Below are 20,348 nucleotides of genomic sequence, written 5' to 3'. Positions count from 1 at the left end.
TCATATAGTACACAAACACACACACACACACACATGTGAACATAGTTTCGCATTGTATCTTGTATGGATCTTGGTTTTGTGGACTGAACAGATAGACAACTTAAGATGCATTTGAAAATGTGGTCCACAGTAATGCCACTTCAAGAACAAAATATTTGCTAACAATAAGGCTCTTGTCTGTTAAAGGAAATTTTAGTTGGCCAAGAAAACAAACGAACAAACAGAAACAACGAACAACATAAAACTTACATACGAGTGTATTTGGAAATGTTGGTGCAACTTTTGAATATCGGCGAATTGAAGTAAAGTGTGGCTACACCACCACATCACCCCCCAAACTGGACTTATTTACTGACCATGGGAATATGGGGCTTCAATAAAAGGTATTTGAATGTAGAATACGAATCTGATATCCAAATATGGGACCAAGAGTTTGGGGGCCGCCTCTCACCAAAAACATCCCCCAAAGGGGACACATTTACTACCATAGCCACATGGGGCTCAAATGAAAGGTCTTTTGGAGAAATGCACCAATTTGATATCAATATTCGGGAAAAGTGTCTATGGGGCCACCGCACCCCCACAACACCACCCAAATAGTAAGTATTTTCTGACTATTTCAATATGAGGCTCAAATAAGAGGGTTTTTTAAGTACAACACGAATATATTTTCAAGGCCAACTCACTGAGTGGCCGCCCATCCCCCAAAACACCCCCCAAGCCGGTCATCATGTTTGGAAATATGGGGCTCAAACTAAAGGTATGTGGGAGTAGAATACGAATTTGATATCTAAATGTATTTAGGGCATCACACCTTTCCCAAAACACCCCCAAAGGGAAAAAATTTTCGACCGTGCCAATATGTGGCTCAAATGAAAGGTAGTTGAGATTAGAAAACGAATTTGATAACCAATTTTGGGGCCATGTGTGTTGGGGGACGCCTCATGGTGTAAACTCCCCTAAACCAATTGCAATGTGGGGTTTAAATAAATGGTATTTGAAAGAAGAGCACGATGCTGATATTTTTGCAGGGCCAAGTGTCTGGGGGACCACCTCACCCCCGAAAACACCCCTAAATCAGATATCAGGAGAATATCGGGCTGAAATAAAGTATTTTAAGAATGGAGTACACCATACATTCAAACTTAAATTCGTCGACCAACAAAGATCATGTGGGATTCAGATAAAGGCACTTATATTGCAAAACTGTTAGTCAAGCGATTCTCTTAGCATGGTATTTCACTAAAAGCTCTTTAATTGTCGAAAATAAATATTCCAAGGAAACTTTTGTTCTATATAAAGTAAAAGAATGCGCAGCGGAGCGGGCCCGTATCAGCTAGTAGGTTTTATATATTTAAGAAGTAATACGTAGACTCCTTGTCGTTTCTACTGAAGTTTTTCATAATTTTTCTTGATTTTATTTTTAGATCTTTTCTGTTAAGTTGTTAGCATAGCTCTGCTAAGCTCGTAACAGTGTGCTGCTAATTGAATGGGTTGGTGTCTCTGCTAGTTAACGTTAACTTTATCTTCACGGACATGTCCTTCTTTAATTTTTGTTCATTTTTTTTTATAAATTTGTACCACAATCGATGGGTTCCCAAGATTCGGTTCGGCCGAACTTAGGACGTTCTTACTTGTTATTGTTTTATAAATGTGTATTTGTAAACTTTTTTTTATGTCACTGTTTGTCAATGACACACACAAAAATGTCAATGATACTCGTACTCCAATAAAACTTTTGTAAAAAATTAAATCACATCGAGTGATGTTGAATTGGCTTATTCATATACATATGTCAATTTCTTTTGCATTATTTATTATTGGGAAAATCTTGTCATATACTTTTTGTGGTCTGCATAATGTATGGTTCAATTCTTTCGTTTAATTTTAGGATTGATGTGAATCTTTTGGAAAGTTCCTTTTTGTCTTTGTTGCCACAATCAAAGCTTCCCACATACATGATGTGTGTCAAAGCAAAAAGTTTCGATACAATCTGCCAATGCATAGTCAAGCAAAACCTTGATGGAAGTTTAATAAATATAAACAGGAGACACTTAAGATATTGCATATTGGAATGGGACCATAAATGAAGGACATTGTCATAAACCCAATTTGGAAAGTTAATATTTAATCCAATCTAATGTCGATAACTTTACATGCTTAATCTTACATGATTGAATGAAAATGGCGACTTTTTGGAGCAAGTTTTCAAATCGAAACGCCGGTCTAGAGGGGGCCATTTTGAAATCAAACTGTTGGATGTACATTGATACAGATGTACATTTGTACATTCAATTAAAAAAGTGCTGAAACCGTTCCTGCAAAGGAATTTCTGCTATTGATTAACAAAATCCAATTCCAAATAAAGTGGTTATTAGCCCAGGTTTCGAAAAGAAAGAAAAGAAAAATTGTCGTTTCCATTATGAGTTGCTCTTCATTGTCGAGGACATGTTCTGTAAAGAGTATTATAAACAAATTACAAATTGAAAATAAATCGTACTCAATATCAATCTTAGCACTTTGCGTACAGTACAGTACCACGAAATCTAGATCGACATATGTTATCTTCCGTGCTCAGCGGCGTTGTGCATGTCAATATAATCTCCATGCAAATGCAAAATTGCCCATGAACATTCCATTAAGGAACTGGGCCAAACTTCTCACAAATCAATGAGTGCTGTCCAATTCAATTTTAAGCTCAATGATAAGGGACCTCCTTTATATAGCCGAGTCCGAATGGCGTGCCGCAGAGTGACTCCTTTTTGGGGAGAAGTTTTTAGATGGCAAAGTACCTCACAAATATCTCCGCTGAAAATTTGTCTGATGTTCCTGCCATGATTCGAACCCAGGCGTTCAGCGTCATAGGCGGACATACTTACCTCTGCTCTACGGTGGCCAATATTATCTTCATAGGGATAACAAACTATTAATATAAGACAACATTAATAATACGTATAAACACCCAGTTTGCTTTCTACAATGTGCTTCAATTTGTTGCGTTTAGAATTTATCCAATCACATCCTAATTTTTATGCTTTTTACTATTTAAACGTAACGTTTTTCAGTTGAACCTCGATTATCCGGGCTTCTATTAATCGGTTACCCCTGTTAACCGGCATGCTGTGGCGGAAAAGTAGTACTCTGCTTATTGTGAGGAAAATTAAAAAAAAATAATGAATAATAATGGCAACACTTGAAACCATTGTCGGCATCATTTTTGTATGTTTTATTGGTTTCAATGGTTCGTTTTTCTTCATTTATTTGATTTTTGGGATTTCATGGGCAGTGCGATCCCGCTATTGAAACCTGGAAAGGACACGAGCAAGGAGAACTCGTACAGACCGAACTCCCTTCTCTCATCAGTAGCCGAGACGCATGAGGGACTACTCCTTCCGTTGAACAATTTCGATCCGCCCAGCATCAACATGCATTTCAAGGCTGCATAGGACTACAACTGTTTTACTTGTACAAAAGTAAAAACAACGTTCTCAAGTCCCTGTGTCGGCAGCACTTGGTGTGCTGACAAAGAAATCTTGGACTTATCACCTAATGCTTCTGGAAATTGTGGCTAGACAAATTGCTGGGACCATTGATGCAAGGCTAGGAGAGCTTTCTATTTGGTCATGTGGCGGCTACGAATATTCTGTTATCATTGAAGATACCTGTATCCGTTCACAATTGCCAGACTCATTTGTATTAATTTTTTCCAATCCAACTGTGCGTCACTTGTTTAACTGCCCAGCTAGACCCACTCAATCCAATGACAGTATTTTCCTTCCTTAACAAATTCAGAGGAACGGTGTTGGTTTCATCGTAGCTCTCTGATGAGGGTGACTACATCAAAACACTTAAGAAACCGATCATTGCTCTTTTCTTGGTTTCTGGAAGAATACAATGTTATATTTTTTCAAGATTTTCCAAATAATTCCGCAAATTTTGCACTTACCTTCCTATGTAGCTCTCTTCTGCTGGCAAATAAAGTACGCGAACGACTTTAATGAGCAAATTTGCAAACATTTTTGAGTTACCGAATACAGCTAAAATAAAATCGGATTGCTATGTCAAAAGCTATTACAGCAATTAACACCTTGTGTGAAATGTTTCTTATAAGTCATTACCATATTTAATCGGTAAAATTTTAGGTTCAATCTGATACGTTTTTATTATTAGAGCAAAATCTAAAGGTAACTTAGAATACAATCGGATATTGTCCGTCTTCAGACCATAGGGTAATCTGTTTCTATTATAAATGGAACACAAAAAACCCGTTTTTTAAAGTTAGGCAGAAAAATGAGTTTTTTGCTTTGTATTAGCATTTGACTGGTTTTCTAGATCACGATTTCGTTTGGAACCACCCAAATTCGTCGGTAGGATTTGTCAAAAAGGTATGTCTTCTAGGTTGATTGGTTTATATGACAGCTATACCAGATTATGAACCGATTTGAATCATAATTAACACAGTTGTTGGAAGTGATACCTAAACACCACGTGCAAAGTTGCAGTCAAATCGGATAAGAATTGCGCCAAGGATAAGAAAAGACCCAAGATCGGTTTATAGGGCAGCTACATCAAAACATAGACCGATATGGCCCTATATCAAAACATGGCAGCTATATCAAAACATGTACCGATTTGAACCATACTTAACGCAGTTGTTGGAAGTAATACCACAACACTACGTTCAGTCAAATCGGACGAGAATTGCGCCCTCTAGACGCTCGAGAAGTCAAGACCCAAGACTGGATTATGTGGCAGCTTTATCAAAACATGGACCGATTTGGCCCATTTACAATCCCAACCGACCAACACTAATAAAAAGTATTTGTGCAAAATTTCAAGCGACTAGCTTAACTCAGACATGGCTAGATCGACTTAAAATAACATGACGATCAAGAATATATATACTTTATAGGGTCTCAGACGCATAATTCGAAGTGTTACAAACAGAATGACGAAATTAGTATACCCCCATCCTATGGTGGAGGGTATAAAAATAAATGAAGTAACATGAAAATATTCCAATTTGAATTCAGTCTCAAAAAAAACTTTTAAGAATACTACGTTGAAAAGTATAACACAACAATAAAAACACAACAAGCTTGATAACCTTTTTGTCCGAGTTGGCAAAATTCAACTGAAGATATTTAACTCTCTTTGAAGCACCCGGATGAAGATTGTGTCAATCTCTAGCTTCCGTGAAGCACGAAATGTTTTACTTGAACTTCGCTCATTGAGCTCAAGACCCTATTGGCATACACAACCGCTGATCAGAAGCAATATGGATGCAAAACAAATTCGTCTTTACCATAGTTTGAAGTCATGTTTCATGCATACCCTAAGTAATAGATTGCTGCACAAAAGCCTTATAGTATATTATAGTTTCATGCATGCTTATTGAGCATTCAAAATGCGCATAAGTATGCTGGATTATTTTCATATTGCTTCCAAGGCAGGAACAAATTTTTTCTGGGTTGTACAAAACATGAAAAACAGGCACTCGGACATGGATATATTGGAACAAAGTTTCAAAATGTAAAATGTCTCTCTGTAGATCTTTTTTTTTAATTATCAAACTTGTTTGTTGTGGGTAGCAATATTTCAATATCCTCCACTTGAAGCATATACATGGTGTCATAAAGAAAAATGTTCCCAACTTTACTCTGTATGTCCTTGATTTTTTCAATGTCAATAAAAATTATTTTCCCTACATTTTTTAAAGGTTTTTAATATGGTTGTGTTTCTTAAATTTCATTGCTTGTTCCTTGCAACTAGTGGGGCCAATATCTTTGTGGCACTTGCTAACTGAAGTGGGGCTCTTAATAAAGTAACAATAAATAAATGATTACTCATTTTTGTATTGTCATGTTTAGCATCACCATCACCATCAACCATCAGAAGCAACAGCAAGGCAGCCTTAGCTCTGTAAACTTGTTATTACTCCTTAGGAATTTTCGAAGCAGCGTTTGTGCTAAGTTGATGGAGATCCACACAGCATCTGCTGCTTCATAACTCAATTCTGAGCATATTCCTTCCTTGTTTATTAAACAGAAAATTGCATTTTTTATTCCTCTTTCTGGGTTCTTGTAGTTTGTTTTTTTTTTCCTCCAACGCTAAACGAGCAATGAAATAAGGATGAGATTACTTTGCAGAAGTTTGTAGCGACTTCATTGGAGCATGGATTTTTTACAATAACTACGACAACGATGAGTGATGATGGGCACGATAATAGGAGTTTTTTATTTTATTTTTTTTTTTTTTACAAGGCCAAAGACCACCTTGTACTCCATTTTCTTTGTGTCTTATGCTTTAAAATTTCCTTGTCCTTGATTTGTTTTATAACACTGAAAATGTATCACTTGCAAGGAAGTAATAAAAACACAGCCAATACCTCTTGGTGATGAGTTGAAGATGCTACTTTATTACCGACATACTTTTAACATTCCTGGAAATTATACTCGCTAATCTTTTATTCTGCTTCAACCACATTGTTGCAAAACAAATTTGCACATTTTAAAGCCTCCAGCTTACATCATAGACAAATGGTGATTTGCCAGTCAGGACTTACGAAATTGGATCACCAAGTTTGGTAGTATATAAAAAAAACTCTCCGACAGTCTTTGCAAAACTCCAAAAAGTTATTCAATTTTAATGGTTGAAGTAGCATATCCCAAAAGAAGAATATCCCGAATTTTAGAATTTAATGGGAACCTTGTGTGAAATCACAATTTGATGGAGTATTTCTAGATAGGATATGGATAGGATATTCTAGAAAGTTTTGAGAAAATTTGATATAGAAAATAAGCTCATAGAAAATATTTTCGATATTTGGTTTTCATAAAAAATTTTAATTTTTTCTTTTCTTGTAAGACATTGTAAAAAGGTTTTCAAAGAGTGTAAATTTGTTTTTCATAAAAAAAAATTATCAAAAATTAATTTTGATCTGATTTTTCAATTTATTTTTACTGTAAATTTGCTCGAAAATTTTTGTTCATAGAAAATTGAGTCAAAATTCGGCATTCATAATTAGTTTTTATAAAATTAGTTTTTTGCCAAAATTTAGTCATGTAGCAGCACCACTTTACGACGTTAGCAGCAATTTATAAATGTTATGTTAAGTTTATGTATGTTAAATGTATTTCGCACCATCAAATTACATTTGGTTATAAACTGTTATACAAAGACTTAAATAACAACGGGAGAGGCATATCTCACTCGATGTTTAAGCTCTCTATTGCACAAATACCTTGATATGTACTAGATTCGTGTAAGAATGCTCTCAACATGCAAATGATCATCGTTCTGTGGAAACTCTTTTAACTCACCTGTTTAGTTGTATGCTCTGTTCTTTCTCATATGTTTTGATGTTAAACACGTGATGCATTTTTGTAATAGGCAGATTATTTGTTGTTTTGAAATACGAAGATGGATTAATATTGACTCTTGATGAATAAAAATGGGGGAGACGTCCAGTACGTAAGGCGGCCGCTCCAATAAGATGGGAGTTTGTGGATGGTTTTTATGTTATCCAAGCTATTCCATCAACTGGTTGTGGACTGTATTGTGGGATAACAGACTCACAGTTCTCACCAATATACCAAGGTGAAAGAGGTTACCCGTAGAGTGGAATAAAAAAAGGGGAAAAGTAAAACAAGGAGACTGATTTTTCCAATTTATTGCTGACTTGAATGCTGCTGCTGACTAAGTGGCTGAGTTAAGCTATTTAAGCCCACCAAGAAGCCTTCGAGTATAGGCATTTGTATCTTTTTTAGTACATTTTCATGATATTTACATTTCGTTGCGTTAATTTCAGTGCCTTTTCAACTGTTATACAATTCATGTGTTTTTAGACTACGAATTCATGATTTTAAAGCAAATAATTCATAAGCATATAAAAAAATAAGTATTAACTTGAAAAGCCTATTTAAATGAGAACAACATTTGTAAAATTGTCATTCCTTTGCCAACTCTGTTTTAATAAAGACACAAAGAGGAAAATTGAACTGGTTTTCATTTTTGGAAGGCACTGATGATTGAGTATACAGTCATAAGAAGACCTGGTGCCTATTGTGGCATATACCAATCGAAGAACTGTACTGGCGAGCTGCCTTGCAAGTTCTCGAATAAAATAATAAAATATTATAAAAAATAAAATTAAATTTGAAAAAACCTTTAAGGCGATTTGCCCTCACTTTACAGTCAATATTATTTTTTTTTACGAAATTGAATTTTTCAAGTTTTTGTCTCTTAAGGCAAAGATCATTTTTGTTTCACAATTCCCATTTACTATCTCTTTCGAGACGAGTTTAATGATCGAAGAATTTTTTGCAATGGAAAAGTAAAGCCAGAAGATACCATAACATCAACCAAAGTATGGCGTGTTTGATTCTCGGATACTTTTAGGTGTGATGGCTTCAAGGGCCGTACGTTGGTTCTACTTATATCGAATTCATTGCGTATAGACCCAAAGTTTATACTTAGTTCTTATATAAATGCTTATGAAATACCAGTTTTAAAATCATGAACTCGTAGTCTAAAAACACAAATGAATTGTATAAAGGTTGGTAAGGCACTGAAATTAATGTAACGAAATGCGAATGTCATGAAAATGTTCTAAAAATATACAAATGCACAAATGCCGAAGGCTTCTTGGTGGGCATAAATATCTAAGCTTCGCCACTTTGTCACCAGCAGCATTCGAGCCAGCAATGAATTTGGTAACATCAGCCTTATCCATTTTTTATTTCACTCAACGGGTAACCTCTTTTGCCTTGGTGAGAACTGTAAATCTGTGATCCCACAAATACAGCCCACAAACAGTTGAAGGGATAACTTCCCAACCGTCCTCATACTCATATCTCATTGAAGCGGCTCTTGCGTACTGGATGTCTCCCCAATTACGATTGAGTTACATAGCTCGCGCTGCACTTATGCGTGCATGTCAGAGAAAATTAAACTATGTTGGTTTGTATTGTGTGAATAACACAACAAATGCACGCACGCATCTGATGCAATAAGTTAACCAACTCTCAGAGATCTGTTTTAGACTGCCTGACCATAATACGGTCCTGCAGGCGGAGATCCGGGCGATCACGAAATGCGTGAAGTGGTGTGATGCTAACGCGAGGACGTCTAGAGTGAAGCCCTTCACCGACAGTAAAATTGCCCTAAGGGCAATAACAAGCAGAACGGTAAGGCCACGAACAGTCTTGCAATGTAAGAAGGAGATTAACCCCTTCTCTGAGGATGGCAAAATCCCCAAACGGTAAGGATCCCAATCCCAGGACGGTAAGGTCACAAACAGTCTTCCAGTGTAAGAAGGAGATTAACGCCTTCTCTGAGGATAGCAAAATCCGCATCGTTTGGGTGCCGGGCCATAACGGAGTAAGGGGAAATGAAAGGGCAGACGATTTGGCAGTGAAGACGGCGAAAATCTTATGGGGGGATCCATATCGTGAGAAGACGAGGCTATTACTGAAAGGAAACAAGAAAGAGGTCAGTATAGCTATTGGTATCATAACGGGACACATGGGACTACGAGCTCACTTATGTCAAATCGGTGCGGCAAGTGATAGCATGTGTAGGGCATGCGGGGAAGATGATGAGACGTTGGAGCATTTCCTTTGTCAATGCCCGGCTTTCGTCTCCAACAGATATCGGTACTTTGGTGGACTCACAATACAAGAATAGAACCAACTTAGGGAGTGGTATTGAAAACAATTAAGGATTTTGCAAGTAGCACGGTAGAGGTTACTTTATAGTTTTTAGAGCGCACAACAAGCCGATTACTGGCTTAGGTGTATGTCCACAGTGGCATGGAGCGGATTAATATCTGCACCCTCTTTTCAACCTTACCGACTCTCAAGTTTGAACGCGTTTCAGGGTGCAAAACTTATGATTTGAATGTGTTTACTGTTCAAAAATTGTTTTGCAGTCCGTAAATTAGAGATTTAAATCATACTAAACCACATTAATGACAATTTTCATTGAAATTAACTTGGGAATCGACATTAATAAGCTGAAGTTTAGAAATTCATGTGTCCTTTACAGACGGACTTGGACAATTTTAGGTCCATTGTGATACCACAGTGGCGACAGACCAAGGCTTCTGGCGGGAATCGTATCCACGACCCCTGCACTGGGAATCCAAGCATGCTACCAATTCGGCTACCGGAGCGCCCTGGTATGTGACTTAACCAAAAAAACGCATGTGGGCGCATTAGAATGCTTCAGTACGCATGAGTTCTGCGCGTGGTATGTAACTCTAGCTTTCTTATTCACATTGCGAAAATGCCTTTATAATATAAATACGATACCTCGGAGGCCACTGTAGCGCAGAGGTCAGTATTCAACGGCAACGACTCCCGCCGAGTGTTCAGCTCCGAATCACGGCCGGATTCCGCCAAATTTTATATTTTGGCTGTTAATGCGAAGAAAATTTTTTATTTCAGGTAAGGATAATTTTTGGTAAAAAATATTATCTGTTCAAAAAAAATTTTAGAAAAATGTTTCAGAAAATTCAAGTTAAAATTGAGAAGGATATAGTTCTGCACTAGACCCAATGAAAATTAATAAGCCATCCCAACTATACTCCGAATAGATGACCCTCGATTTTGAATATTCTCAAAATTACTGAGATGTGCTGGAATTTTCATTGAAAATTGGAATCACGTTTTTGTCACTGTCAAATCTAAGCTTATCATCGCAATCACCACCATCCTCAAGGCTGATGGCAACGATTAATGTTGCCCGTAGCAGATATTTTGAATGTCAACTCTCCCATCATCCACATCCACATCGTCATCCAAATCTTAAAATGCTGGAAGAGGAATATGAGACAGTTTCAACGAAATCTCAGCGTGATGTCATTTTATTAGGTTTCTTAATTTGCGCTGTTATGTCTTCTTGACGGGAAAGTGTTTCCTCTTGCCTTTCAGCTGCCCTCTGGCCCACCCAACACTACCAAGTCATGGTCACACCACAGCAATTTAAAGTATGGGTAAGGGGGCGGCGCAATGTGGAGCATGGCTTGCCCCTTAACGACGCCTGCCTTCGGTTGCGCGCATCATTGTTTTGGCACAACTCAGATGTTGTAGCGCTTCATAAAAATTAATATTCTGTACTTTATCTGTATTTTAGAAATTACTCCGTTGTTCTTATAAATTTTTAATTTTTTCATTTTAGGTGTCACGATGCGGGAGAAAAAAAGTGGCGCCCTGCAAAAGCTCAAAAAGAGGCTTTCACACAGTTTCGGAAGACTAAGTAAGTTGACATGTGATTATGTATTCCTAGTTGATGTAGCCAATGAGGATTTTCGAAGGTGGTTACAGGCCGTCTATCTCAGCCACAGCCAGTTAGTTAGTCCAGACCCCACTCGCCCACTCACTCACTCACTGGGTGACGACCATCTATCTCATCACATCATGGGTGTCATCAATTGCCGATAAAATCCTCACGCAAACAGGAGAAATCACATCATCCTTTATCAGATGTGTTAAGAAGATAATCGTTTTTAGTGCCTCTGCTGGCGCGTTGTTCTGACTTCCTTCGCCGGTGCTCTGCGTAATGGACGAGGTTGGCGTTGTGAAGATTTCACCGCCACCACCGATTTCGCTTACCATTAGCCTTGAGTGTTCAAGGGGAGGCTGAGGGCTGAGGGCTAAAGGCTGAGATGTGATGTTGAGATGAAAATGAAAATATGGTGTCTTCACATCGGATACTTTATTTGATGGCATTTACGAGACATCCCCATTGGACTGTATGCCGCACATTGCCATACTTGAGTGCTGTGGCCCATTGTTCATTGCTTTGTCTCAGAAGATTCGCAGGGATAATGCCGCTTACATTGGGAAAATAAATAAATTTCATTTTGGGTGATTATTAACCAAAAGTACATGAAAACACTTTTAGGCCACAATAACATTTTGTGTCACTGCCTCAGAGGAAAATATTTGAAAATTCAAAAATATTTGTGTGGGGAAATGCGGATGCAGGAGACAATTTTGCCAGCAGCAATAAATAATTCAAGTGTCCAACTGTTGAAATAGGAACACTGTACAGCTATGCGATGATGGCCCAGTTTGGAAGGGGAAAATAAATAACGAATTGAATTTTCCCATGAAAAGTCCATGTGAAAATGAAAAGCCTAATGGCTTAGTATACCCTTAAGCACTACTGTCCTATAACTTGGGGCATTGGCTTTGAAGGTGACGACATGGACCTATTGATTAGTAGTTATGTCGCTCAGTTCCGAAACACTTTCTGAGTCGATGTAGCCATGTCTGTTGTAATTGGCCTAGGCCAGTGAAGAAACTGTGTCAGTCGGTTTTGTGAAATTTGGCGGATGTTTTGCTATTTGGCAAGGACGAAGACATTTGAATTTGGAAAAAGGTCTAGACTATGTATAGCGGACTAAGTCAGCGATTATGCATAACACATGTTTGGTTGGTTCAAGTACATATGTTTGTAGCTTAAGTCAATCCCTTGCAAGCCAACTCGGACATTGTAATAGGCCAAAGTCATGGGTGGTAATGAAACGCAAGACCACCGAAAAAATCATAGCTAAAATCCTTCAAGCTAGGAAAAATCTTAAATTTTAAGCCAAGTTTTCTTTCTGTGTAGCTGCCATCAGCCGACATCTTTCGTATTATTTTCACTTATATAGCAATCGGAGGCCACCGTGGCGCCGAGGTTAGCATGTCCGCCTATGACGCTGAACGCCTGGGTTCGAATCCTGGTGGTTTCAGTGATGGTTTTCCCCTCCTAATGCTGGCAACATTTGTGAGGTACTATGCCATGTGAAACTTCTCTCCAAAGAGGTGTCGCACTGCGGCACGCTGTTCGGACTGGGCTATAAAAAGGAGGCCCCTTATCATTGAGCTTTAGCTTACATCGGGCTGCACTCATTGATATGTGAGAAGTTTGCCCCTGTTCCTTAGTGAAATGTTTATGGGCAAAATTTTTATATATAGCAATACTATGACCACACATGACGCCCTACACCATCGTGAGTTCCAAATTTTGGAAAGTGACAAAAGTGTGGAATGTTTTGAATAACATTACGTTTCCACTATTACCCTGTGAACCGAGTGGAGTTCCTTGTAACTAAGGAAGCAATGAACTCTTTAAAAAACAGAACTGAAATGTGCAGTGAAACAGATGGATACCAATTTGAAGACCCTTAACATTCTGTCATTTGGTTCAATGATTTTTCCGTGTTCGTAGGATCGTAGTAATGAAAACGAGCTAAAGAACCTATTAAAGACGATATGCTTAAATTTAATATCTGATTTACTAACAGACTTGACCATCGCTTTCGAATTTCGATCACAGATTCATTCTTATTTTACTTCATAGATCACGGTCCAGTTATTATGTTTTGAGCAAATCTTTTTTATACCCATCACCGAAGAATTGGGGTATATTCATTTTGTCATTCCGTTTGCAACACATCGAAATATCCCTTTCCGACCCTATAAAGTATATATATTCTTGATCAGCGTAAAAATCTAAGACGATCCAGGCATGTCCGTTCGTCTGTCTGTTGAAATCACGCTACAGTCTTCAAAAATAGAGATATTGAGCTGAAACTTTGCACAGATTCTTTTTTTGTCCATAAGCAGGTTAAGTTCGAAGATGGGCTAAATCGGATTAAATCTTGATGTAGCCCCCATATAGACCGATCCGTCGATTTAGGGTCTTAGGCCCATAAAAGCCACATTTATTATCCGATTTTGCTGAAATTTGGGACAATGAGTTGTGTAGGGCCGTTCTACATCCTTCCTTAATTTGGCCCAAATCGGTTCAGATTTGAATATAGCTGCCATATAGACCGATCTCTAGATTTAAGGTTTTGGGCCAATAAAAAGCGCATTTATTGTCCAATTTCGCCAAAATTTGAGACAGTGAGTTGTGTTACGACCCTCGACATACTTTTACAATATGGCACAGATCGATCCAAATTTGGATATAGCTGCCATATAGACCGATATCTCGATTTAAGGTTTTAAGCCCATAAAAGGCGTATTTATTGACCGATGTCGCCGAAATTTGGGACAGTGAGTTGTGTTAGGACCTTCTACATCATTCTTCAATTTGGCTTAGATCGTTCCAGATTTAAATATAGCTGCCATATAGACCGATCTCTAGATTTAAAGTTTTGGGCCAATAAAAAGCGCGTGTATCGTCGCGAAAATTTGGGACAGTGGGTTGTGTTGGGCTCTTTAACACTCTTCCTGAATTTGGCTAAGATCGTTCCAGATGTGGATATAGCTGCCATATAGACCGATCTCTCGATTTAAGGTTTTGGGGCCATAAAAGGCGCATTTATTGTCCGATTTTGCCGAAATTTAGGACAGTGAGTTGTGTTAAGCTCTTCGAAATTTTTCTGCAACTGGACCCAAATCGGTTCAGATTTGGATATAGCTGCCATATAGACCGATATCTCGATTTAAAGTCTTGGCCACATAAAAGGCGCATTTATAATCCTATTTCACTGAAATTTAACGTAGCGACTCATGTTAGGCTTTACGATATCCGTGTTGTATGTGGTTCAGATTAGTTTACATATAGCTACTAACAAGATCAGTTATATTTTGTTATACACAATTGAACAATGACTTGTACTTATTAGCATTTGATCCAAATCGGGCCATATTTCGATATAGCTGATTTGAGGCATAAGGTATGCATTTTTCACTGGATTTTGACGAAAGGTGCTTTACGCATATACCCGAAGTGGTGGGTATCCAAAAATCGGCCCGTCCGAACTTAACGCCTTTTTACTTGTTTACATTTGGCAACATAACCTTAATAAAGTAACGATTTAACGACGCTTCTGTTTCTATATAATTTTTTCAAAAACGCTTACACCAAGTAAGCGTAATGCCAAGCGATTTGTATTCATTAGTAACTCTCAAAGGTTCAGTTTTCATCTGCAGCTAATATTCCGCCATTACAAAATATCATTATTTCAGACTTTTCCTGGTTGACCACCATCCCCCATCTTTTGCAGTAGAATGATAGGTTATATATCATTCGTTGCAATATCAGCGGATCATCTGCTAGGATCACGATGTCATCCGCATACATTAACAGGCGTTTGACAAGCACACCACCCTCTATGAGTCTTTAACTTAGGCACATGGGTTTCTTGTCTCAAAGTCAATTTCCTAACTTTCTACGATATTTTGACCTTCATTTTAGGTTTTCGCCTTAAATAACCAGACGCAAAGTTAAGGATCTATTAACCTACCATTTAAGATAAATAATCCTTAATACCAAGGAAAAAATCTTTCACCAAACAAAATGTTTCCTTAAAAGTTGATCATCTCTAAATTTAGTTAGCTTATCTTTGGCTCGAATCTTTAAAATTAAGACAACAATTGTTTCAGTGTTATTTCCATCATGACAGTTCAAATCAAAATTTTCAACCCCTTTGACTTTTCAAGAGGACTTTAAATTTAATCCACATAAAATGTTCGTATGTTCGTAAACTTAAATCACCTTAAAGCAACCACTTGAAATTTCTTTTGTATATTTTGGTTGTTTTTTTAGTTCTGTTTTCCTGTAGTTTCTCGGCAATGAAGATTTGGGATAGGTCGTCAAGTGCGAGGGGGTGGTATGAGCGAGGTGTGCTAGCGCATATTAAATTGAAAATACTCGTAACACCGCTTGTACAGCGAAATATCCATGCAACAACAAAGTTACCAAATTGCTTTAAAGCGAATGGCAGAGAAGGAAATATGGAGTAAAATTCACTTCATCGAAATATGTGAATTTAAGACGTCTTGGCTACTAGACGCTGAATTAAACAGAAAAGAAGCTTTGGCAGTTGCCTGGTGTTCATGGACAATGTTGAGGTACGTGTAGCTAATCTAAATTTCATGAGCCTCCTAGGTTTTCGTTGTTTTTGCTACCAGCGGTAGCTCTCTCCATTCATTGAATTCTATGCCGGCACATTTGCAATGCTTACATAACATACTTGCTTCTCACTGGGTGAGTAGATTACTCGCAGATCCATGGCCACATGGATTTTGTTCAACTTCTGATGAAGAACAGCAGCAAAAATAACAAAACTGGATTTGAAGAATTTCATATTTTTTCCTCCCATTCAACTTGACGGCCAAAAGTAATTTGAGCCCCAATACAATAAACTTCTCAAATTCATGGGGAGGCCACTCAATCGATGGCTGTTTCATAGTCATAACAACAAATGCATCAACAGAGCTTGCCATTGCCAAAGAAGCCATTGCAACATGCAAGAAAACATTTTTGTAAGAAACAGAAAGCAAATCTAATTCGTTACAAATTCGTATTTTTTTAACAATTACTGTGTTTTATTTAGCTCTAGCTAAACCGGGCCCGCTCCGCTGCGCCTTCTTTCACTCTCTTATTTTATCTGAGCCCTATACGGTCACGTCAGAAAATAAGTCCTGTTTGGGGGGTGCTGGTACGTTCTTTCAGATATTTCGCGCCAATGTGGATATTATATTGGTGCTCTTCTCCCAAATACCTTTCATTGAAGCCGTATATTGCTATGGTCGGTAAATATGTGCGGCGGGGGAGTGTTTTTAAGAGTGAGGCGGATCCCCATATATCAGATTCTTGCCCTGGTCTCAAATACCTTTCTCTTGAGTCCCATATTGTCATTATTGGTATATATTCCATTTGGCTGGTGGCTTTGGAGGTGGGGCGGCCCCCTAGATATCCCACCCATCTCCGAGATCAGGCGTTTTTGGAAATAGGGTAAGGGGAGGGTCCGCCCATTAAAGTTTGGATGTTAGATCTACATCATTCTCTTGGATTTGGTGGGTGCTGGTACGTTCTTTCAGATATTTCGCGCCAATGTGGATATTATATTGGTGCTCTTCTCCCAAATACCTTTCATTGAAGCCGTATATTGCTATGGTCGGTAAATATGTGCGGCGGGGGAGTGTTTTTAAGAGTGAGGCGGATCCCCATATATCAGATTCTTGCCCTGGTCTCAAATACCTTTCTCTTGAGTCCCATATTGTCATTATTGGTATATATTCCATTTGGCTGGTGGCTTTGGAGGTGGGGCGGCCCCCTAGATATCCCACCCATCTCCGAGATCAGGCGTTTTTGGAAATAGGGTAAGGGGAGGGTCCGCCCATTAAAGTTTGGATGTTAGATCTACATCATTCTCTTGGATTTGGTGGTGGATAGGAGTAGCCAAACTCTTTGCTCTTAAAGTGGATATCAGATTCATACTCCAATCCCGAAATTAACATTGGAGCTACATATTACTATAGTCGGTATATATGTGTGGAGTTTATGAGGTGAGGCGTCCCTGAAACACCTGGCCACGAAACAGATACAGATTTAAGCGCCTATTTGCCATAATCCACAAATATGTCCAGTTTGAGGGGTATGCATGGTGAAGCGGCCACCCACGTACTTACAAACAAACAGCAAATTTTGCCCATGGCCATTCTACTATGGAACAGTGGCAAACTTCTCACATATCAACGAGTGCAGTCCGAGTCAAGTTTTAAGCCCAATGATAAGGGGCCTCCATTTTATAGCCGAGTCCGAACGCCGTGGCGCAGTGCGTCAACTCTTTGGAGAGAAGTTTTATTTGGCATATTATCTCACAAATGTTGCCAGCATTAGCCCGTCTTAGCCCTGAAAAAATATCCGCATCATGCTCTTCTCTCAGATTTCTTTAATTTGAGCCTCAATTGCCATTGGTTTAGGGGGAGTTTATGGGTTGGCACGATCCCCAAACATTTGGCCTCAAACTTGGATATCAAATTTGGCCTCAAAATTGGATATCAAATTGGCAACTCTCATTGAAATGAAGGTAGTACCCCGTTGTTCTTCAAGGAGATGCTGGTGAAAGAATAGCAATTTTATACGCTCGATGCACAAAAAAATTGGGCGATATGAACTTTGTCATGAAGTCGAGGTACCTTCTTAAGGAATACAGCTTACCACTTGTGACAGCATAGATTTGATTACGATTTCATAGTGTCATACTTTAGAACCATAATCAATTCTACTTCAAATGTATGATTTGAGCATTGGATTATCATTGGTTATGTTGTCTTAAAATCACTGAAAAGTAGATTTTTATTCAAATCAAAAAAATCGCGTTCAGTTAATTCTTGTACAACAGCAAATTTTTAGGTATAAAATTTAAGGTCTTTATAGAGAATTCGTCAAACAGTTCGCCGGGAAGAAGGCACCACTGACCACTTCACTCTTTCGATATTTTCCGGAGTTCTGATGGTCCGTTGATGCTAATTTCTGAGTTTAGCGACACTTCCAATAAGAGTTACCTCACTATAGAATTAAATTACGGCCAGAAACGAGTCTGTGAGAAGGAATTTCAAGCCGAGCGCGGAAGACATGTTGCGTGAGCGACAGCTAAAAAAGAGGCTGTGGACCTCGAAAGCCCGCTTCTCTCAAGACCAGAGCATGATGGCAACTGACTGGAGAGAGAAACACACTCCGTCCAACTGAGGAGTAAAACAGGGAGAGAGTTTTGTCAAATAAGGACGTTTTTCTGGCGCACCCTGTATATGTAACAAAACATGACTATAAATTTTTGTGATAAACTGTATAATACCCTGTTAAAATCCAATATAATACTCTTTTGTTAGTCACACCGCATTATGCATTACCAGAATACCCCTTGTTTGTTGTAATTTCCTATTTTCTGTACGGTTTAAAACCAAAAAAAAAAAAAATAACTATGTATTTAAAGATTTGAAAAGCGCACAACAAGCCGATTACTGGCTTAGGTGTATGTCCATAGTGGCATGGGGCGGATTAATATCCGCACCCTCTTTTCAACCTAACCTAACCTAAAGAATTGCTTTAATTGGCTATTATCGTATGCCAAGGGTGAGCTTTTCATCAATTCGACCCTTTTCAAACTGCTATGCTTTTTTTTTTCTGGTAACACTAAGATTCCGTTGGCAACATCCGTGGGCCACGGGTTCTTGTAAGTAGCGAATGGACAGATTGTATGAACAAATGTGTGTACAGATAGAGGTAGAATAAAAGATTGCCTGATTGCAACTAAAATATGTTGCCTAAATTATTAATGAGCCATACATACAGGCCATACGCAACTCAACTCAATTCAACTTTGCTTCAGACAAGAGGCGTGCAGCGTGCAGGCAAATATGGTCATGGATTTAGCTGTTCTAGTGGCACTTTGCAAAAATTCTTAGGATTTTTTTTATACATCTTCGTTGTCTTCTCCCTCTTCTCTTCGCCCTCTCTTCTTGGGTTATTTCCCGTTTGCCTTGTGAGAAATTAGTTATTTATGTATTTTCTAATATTGAACAATTTATCAAATAGATTTTAGCATTACAGCATTCCTTTCCTCTCCTTTGCTCCGACTACTGATGGCGTGCCCTTAAACACCGTGCCTGTCTTGAATGCCCTGTTTGCTCGCCCTCTACTCCTGAAGTGGTTTCGGGTGATGGCACATGTTTTAGTGTTGGACGCTTTTAGAACAAATCTCTGTCGTGTTGTATTTGCCGGTGGGCCATTTGTAATTTTGCACAACAGGAAATGAAAATGGATTTGTTAAATTTTTAAAGTAAGCCGGATTATTGCCTTGTTGATAAATTCGGGCACTATTTTGTTGACTTGTGTTGGGCAATTTGTCGACTGCAAGCTAGTCCCACAAAGAATAAATTTCTATTCGCCCATTATCTGGATGTCGTCTTTAATCTCTGTTTCCATTTTTATACCCTCCACCATAGGATGGGGGTATATTAAATAATTTCGTCATTCTGTTTGTAACTACTCGAAATATTCGTCTGAGACCCCATAAATTTTATATATTCTTGATCATCGTGACATTTTATGTCAATCTAGCCATGTCCGTTCGCCTGTCCGTCCGTCTGTCTGTCGAAAGCACGCAAACTTTTGAAGGAGACGCTTGAAATTTTGCACAAATACTTTTTATTAGTGTAGGTAGGTCGGTTGGGATTGTAAATGGGCCATATCGGTTCATGTTTTGATAGCTGCCATAAAAACCGATCTTGGGTCTTGACTTCTTGAGCCTCTAGGGGGCGCAATTCGTATCCGATTGGAATAAAATTTTGCAAGACGTGTTTTCTTATGATATCCAAGTGCCAAGTATGGCCCAAATCGGTCGATAACCTGATATGGCTGCCATATAAACCGATCTTAGGTCTTGGTTTGTTGAGCCTCTAGAGGGCGCAATTTTTATCCGATTGTAATGAAATTTTGCGCGACGTTCTTCGCTATGACTTCCAACAACTGTGCTAAATTAGGTTCAAATCGGTCTATAAACTAATATAGCTGCCATATAAACCGATCTGGCATCTTGACTTCTTGAGCCTCTA

General features: G+C 38.5%; 1 protein-coding gene across 2 annotated transcripts in view; it reads left to right on the top strand.

Annotated features, from left to right (window-relative positions):
• LOC106095833 (cyclin-dependent kinase 14) overlaps window positions 1-20,348 on the top strand; it is a 423,150-nt gene that overhangs the window by 190,599 nt on the left and 212,203 nt on the right. For both annotated transcript variants that reach the window (XM_013263227.2, XM_013263226.2), the window contains exon 2: window positions 11,182-11,259. In XM_013263227.2, coding sequence (XP_013118681.1) covers window positions 11,182-11,259 — 78 coding nt within the window. The remainder of the gene's footprint in view (window positions 1-11,181; window positions 11,260-20,348) is intronic.

The sequence above is a fragment of the Stomoxys calcitrans genome, chromosome 1, assembly GCF_963082655.1.
Source record: "Stomoxys calcitrans chromosome 1, idStoCalc2.1, whole genome shotgun sequence".
Classification (NCBI taxonomy): domain Eukaryota; kingdom Metazoa; phylum Arthropoda; class Insecta; order Diptera; family Muscidae; genus Stomoxys; species Stomoxys calcitrans.
Note: the sequence above shows the minus strand (reverse complement) of the source record. Positions and strands in the feature narration are given on the sequence as shown.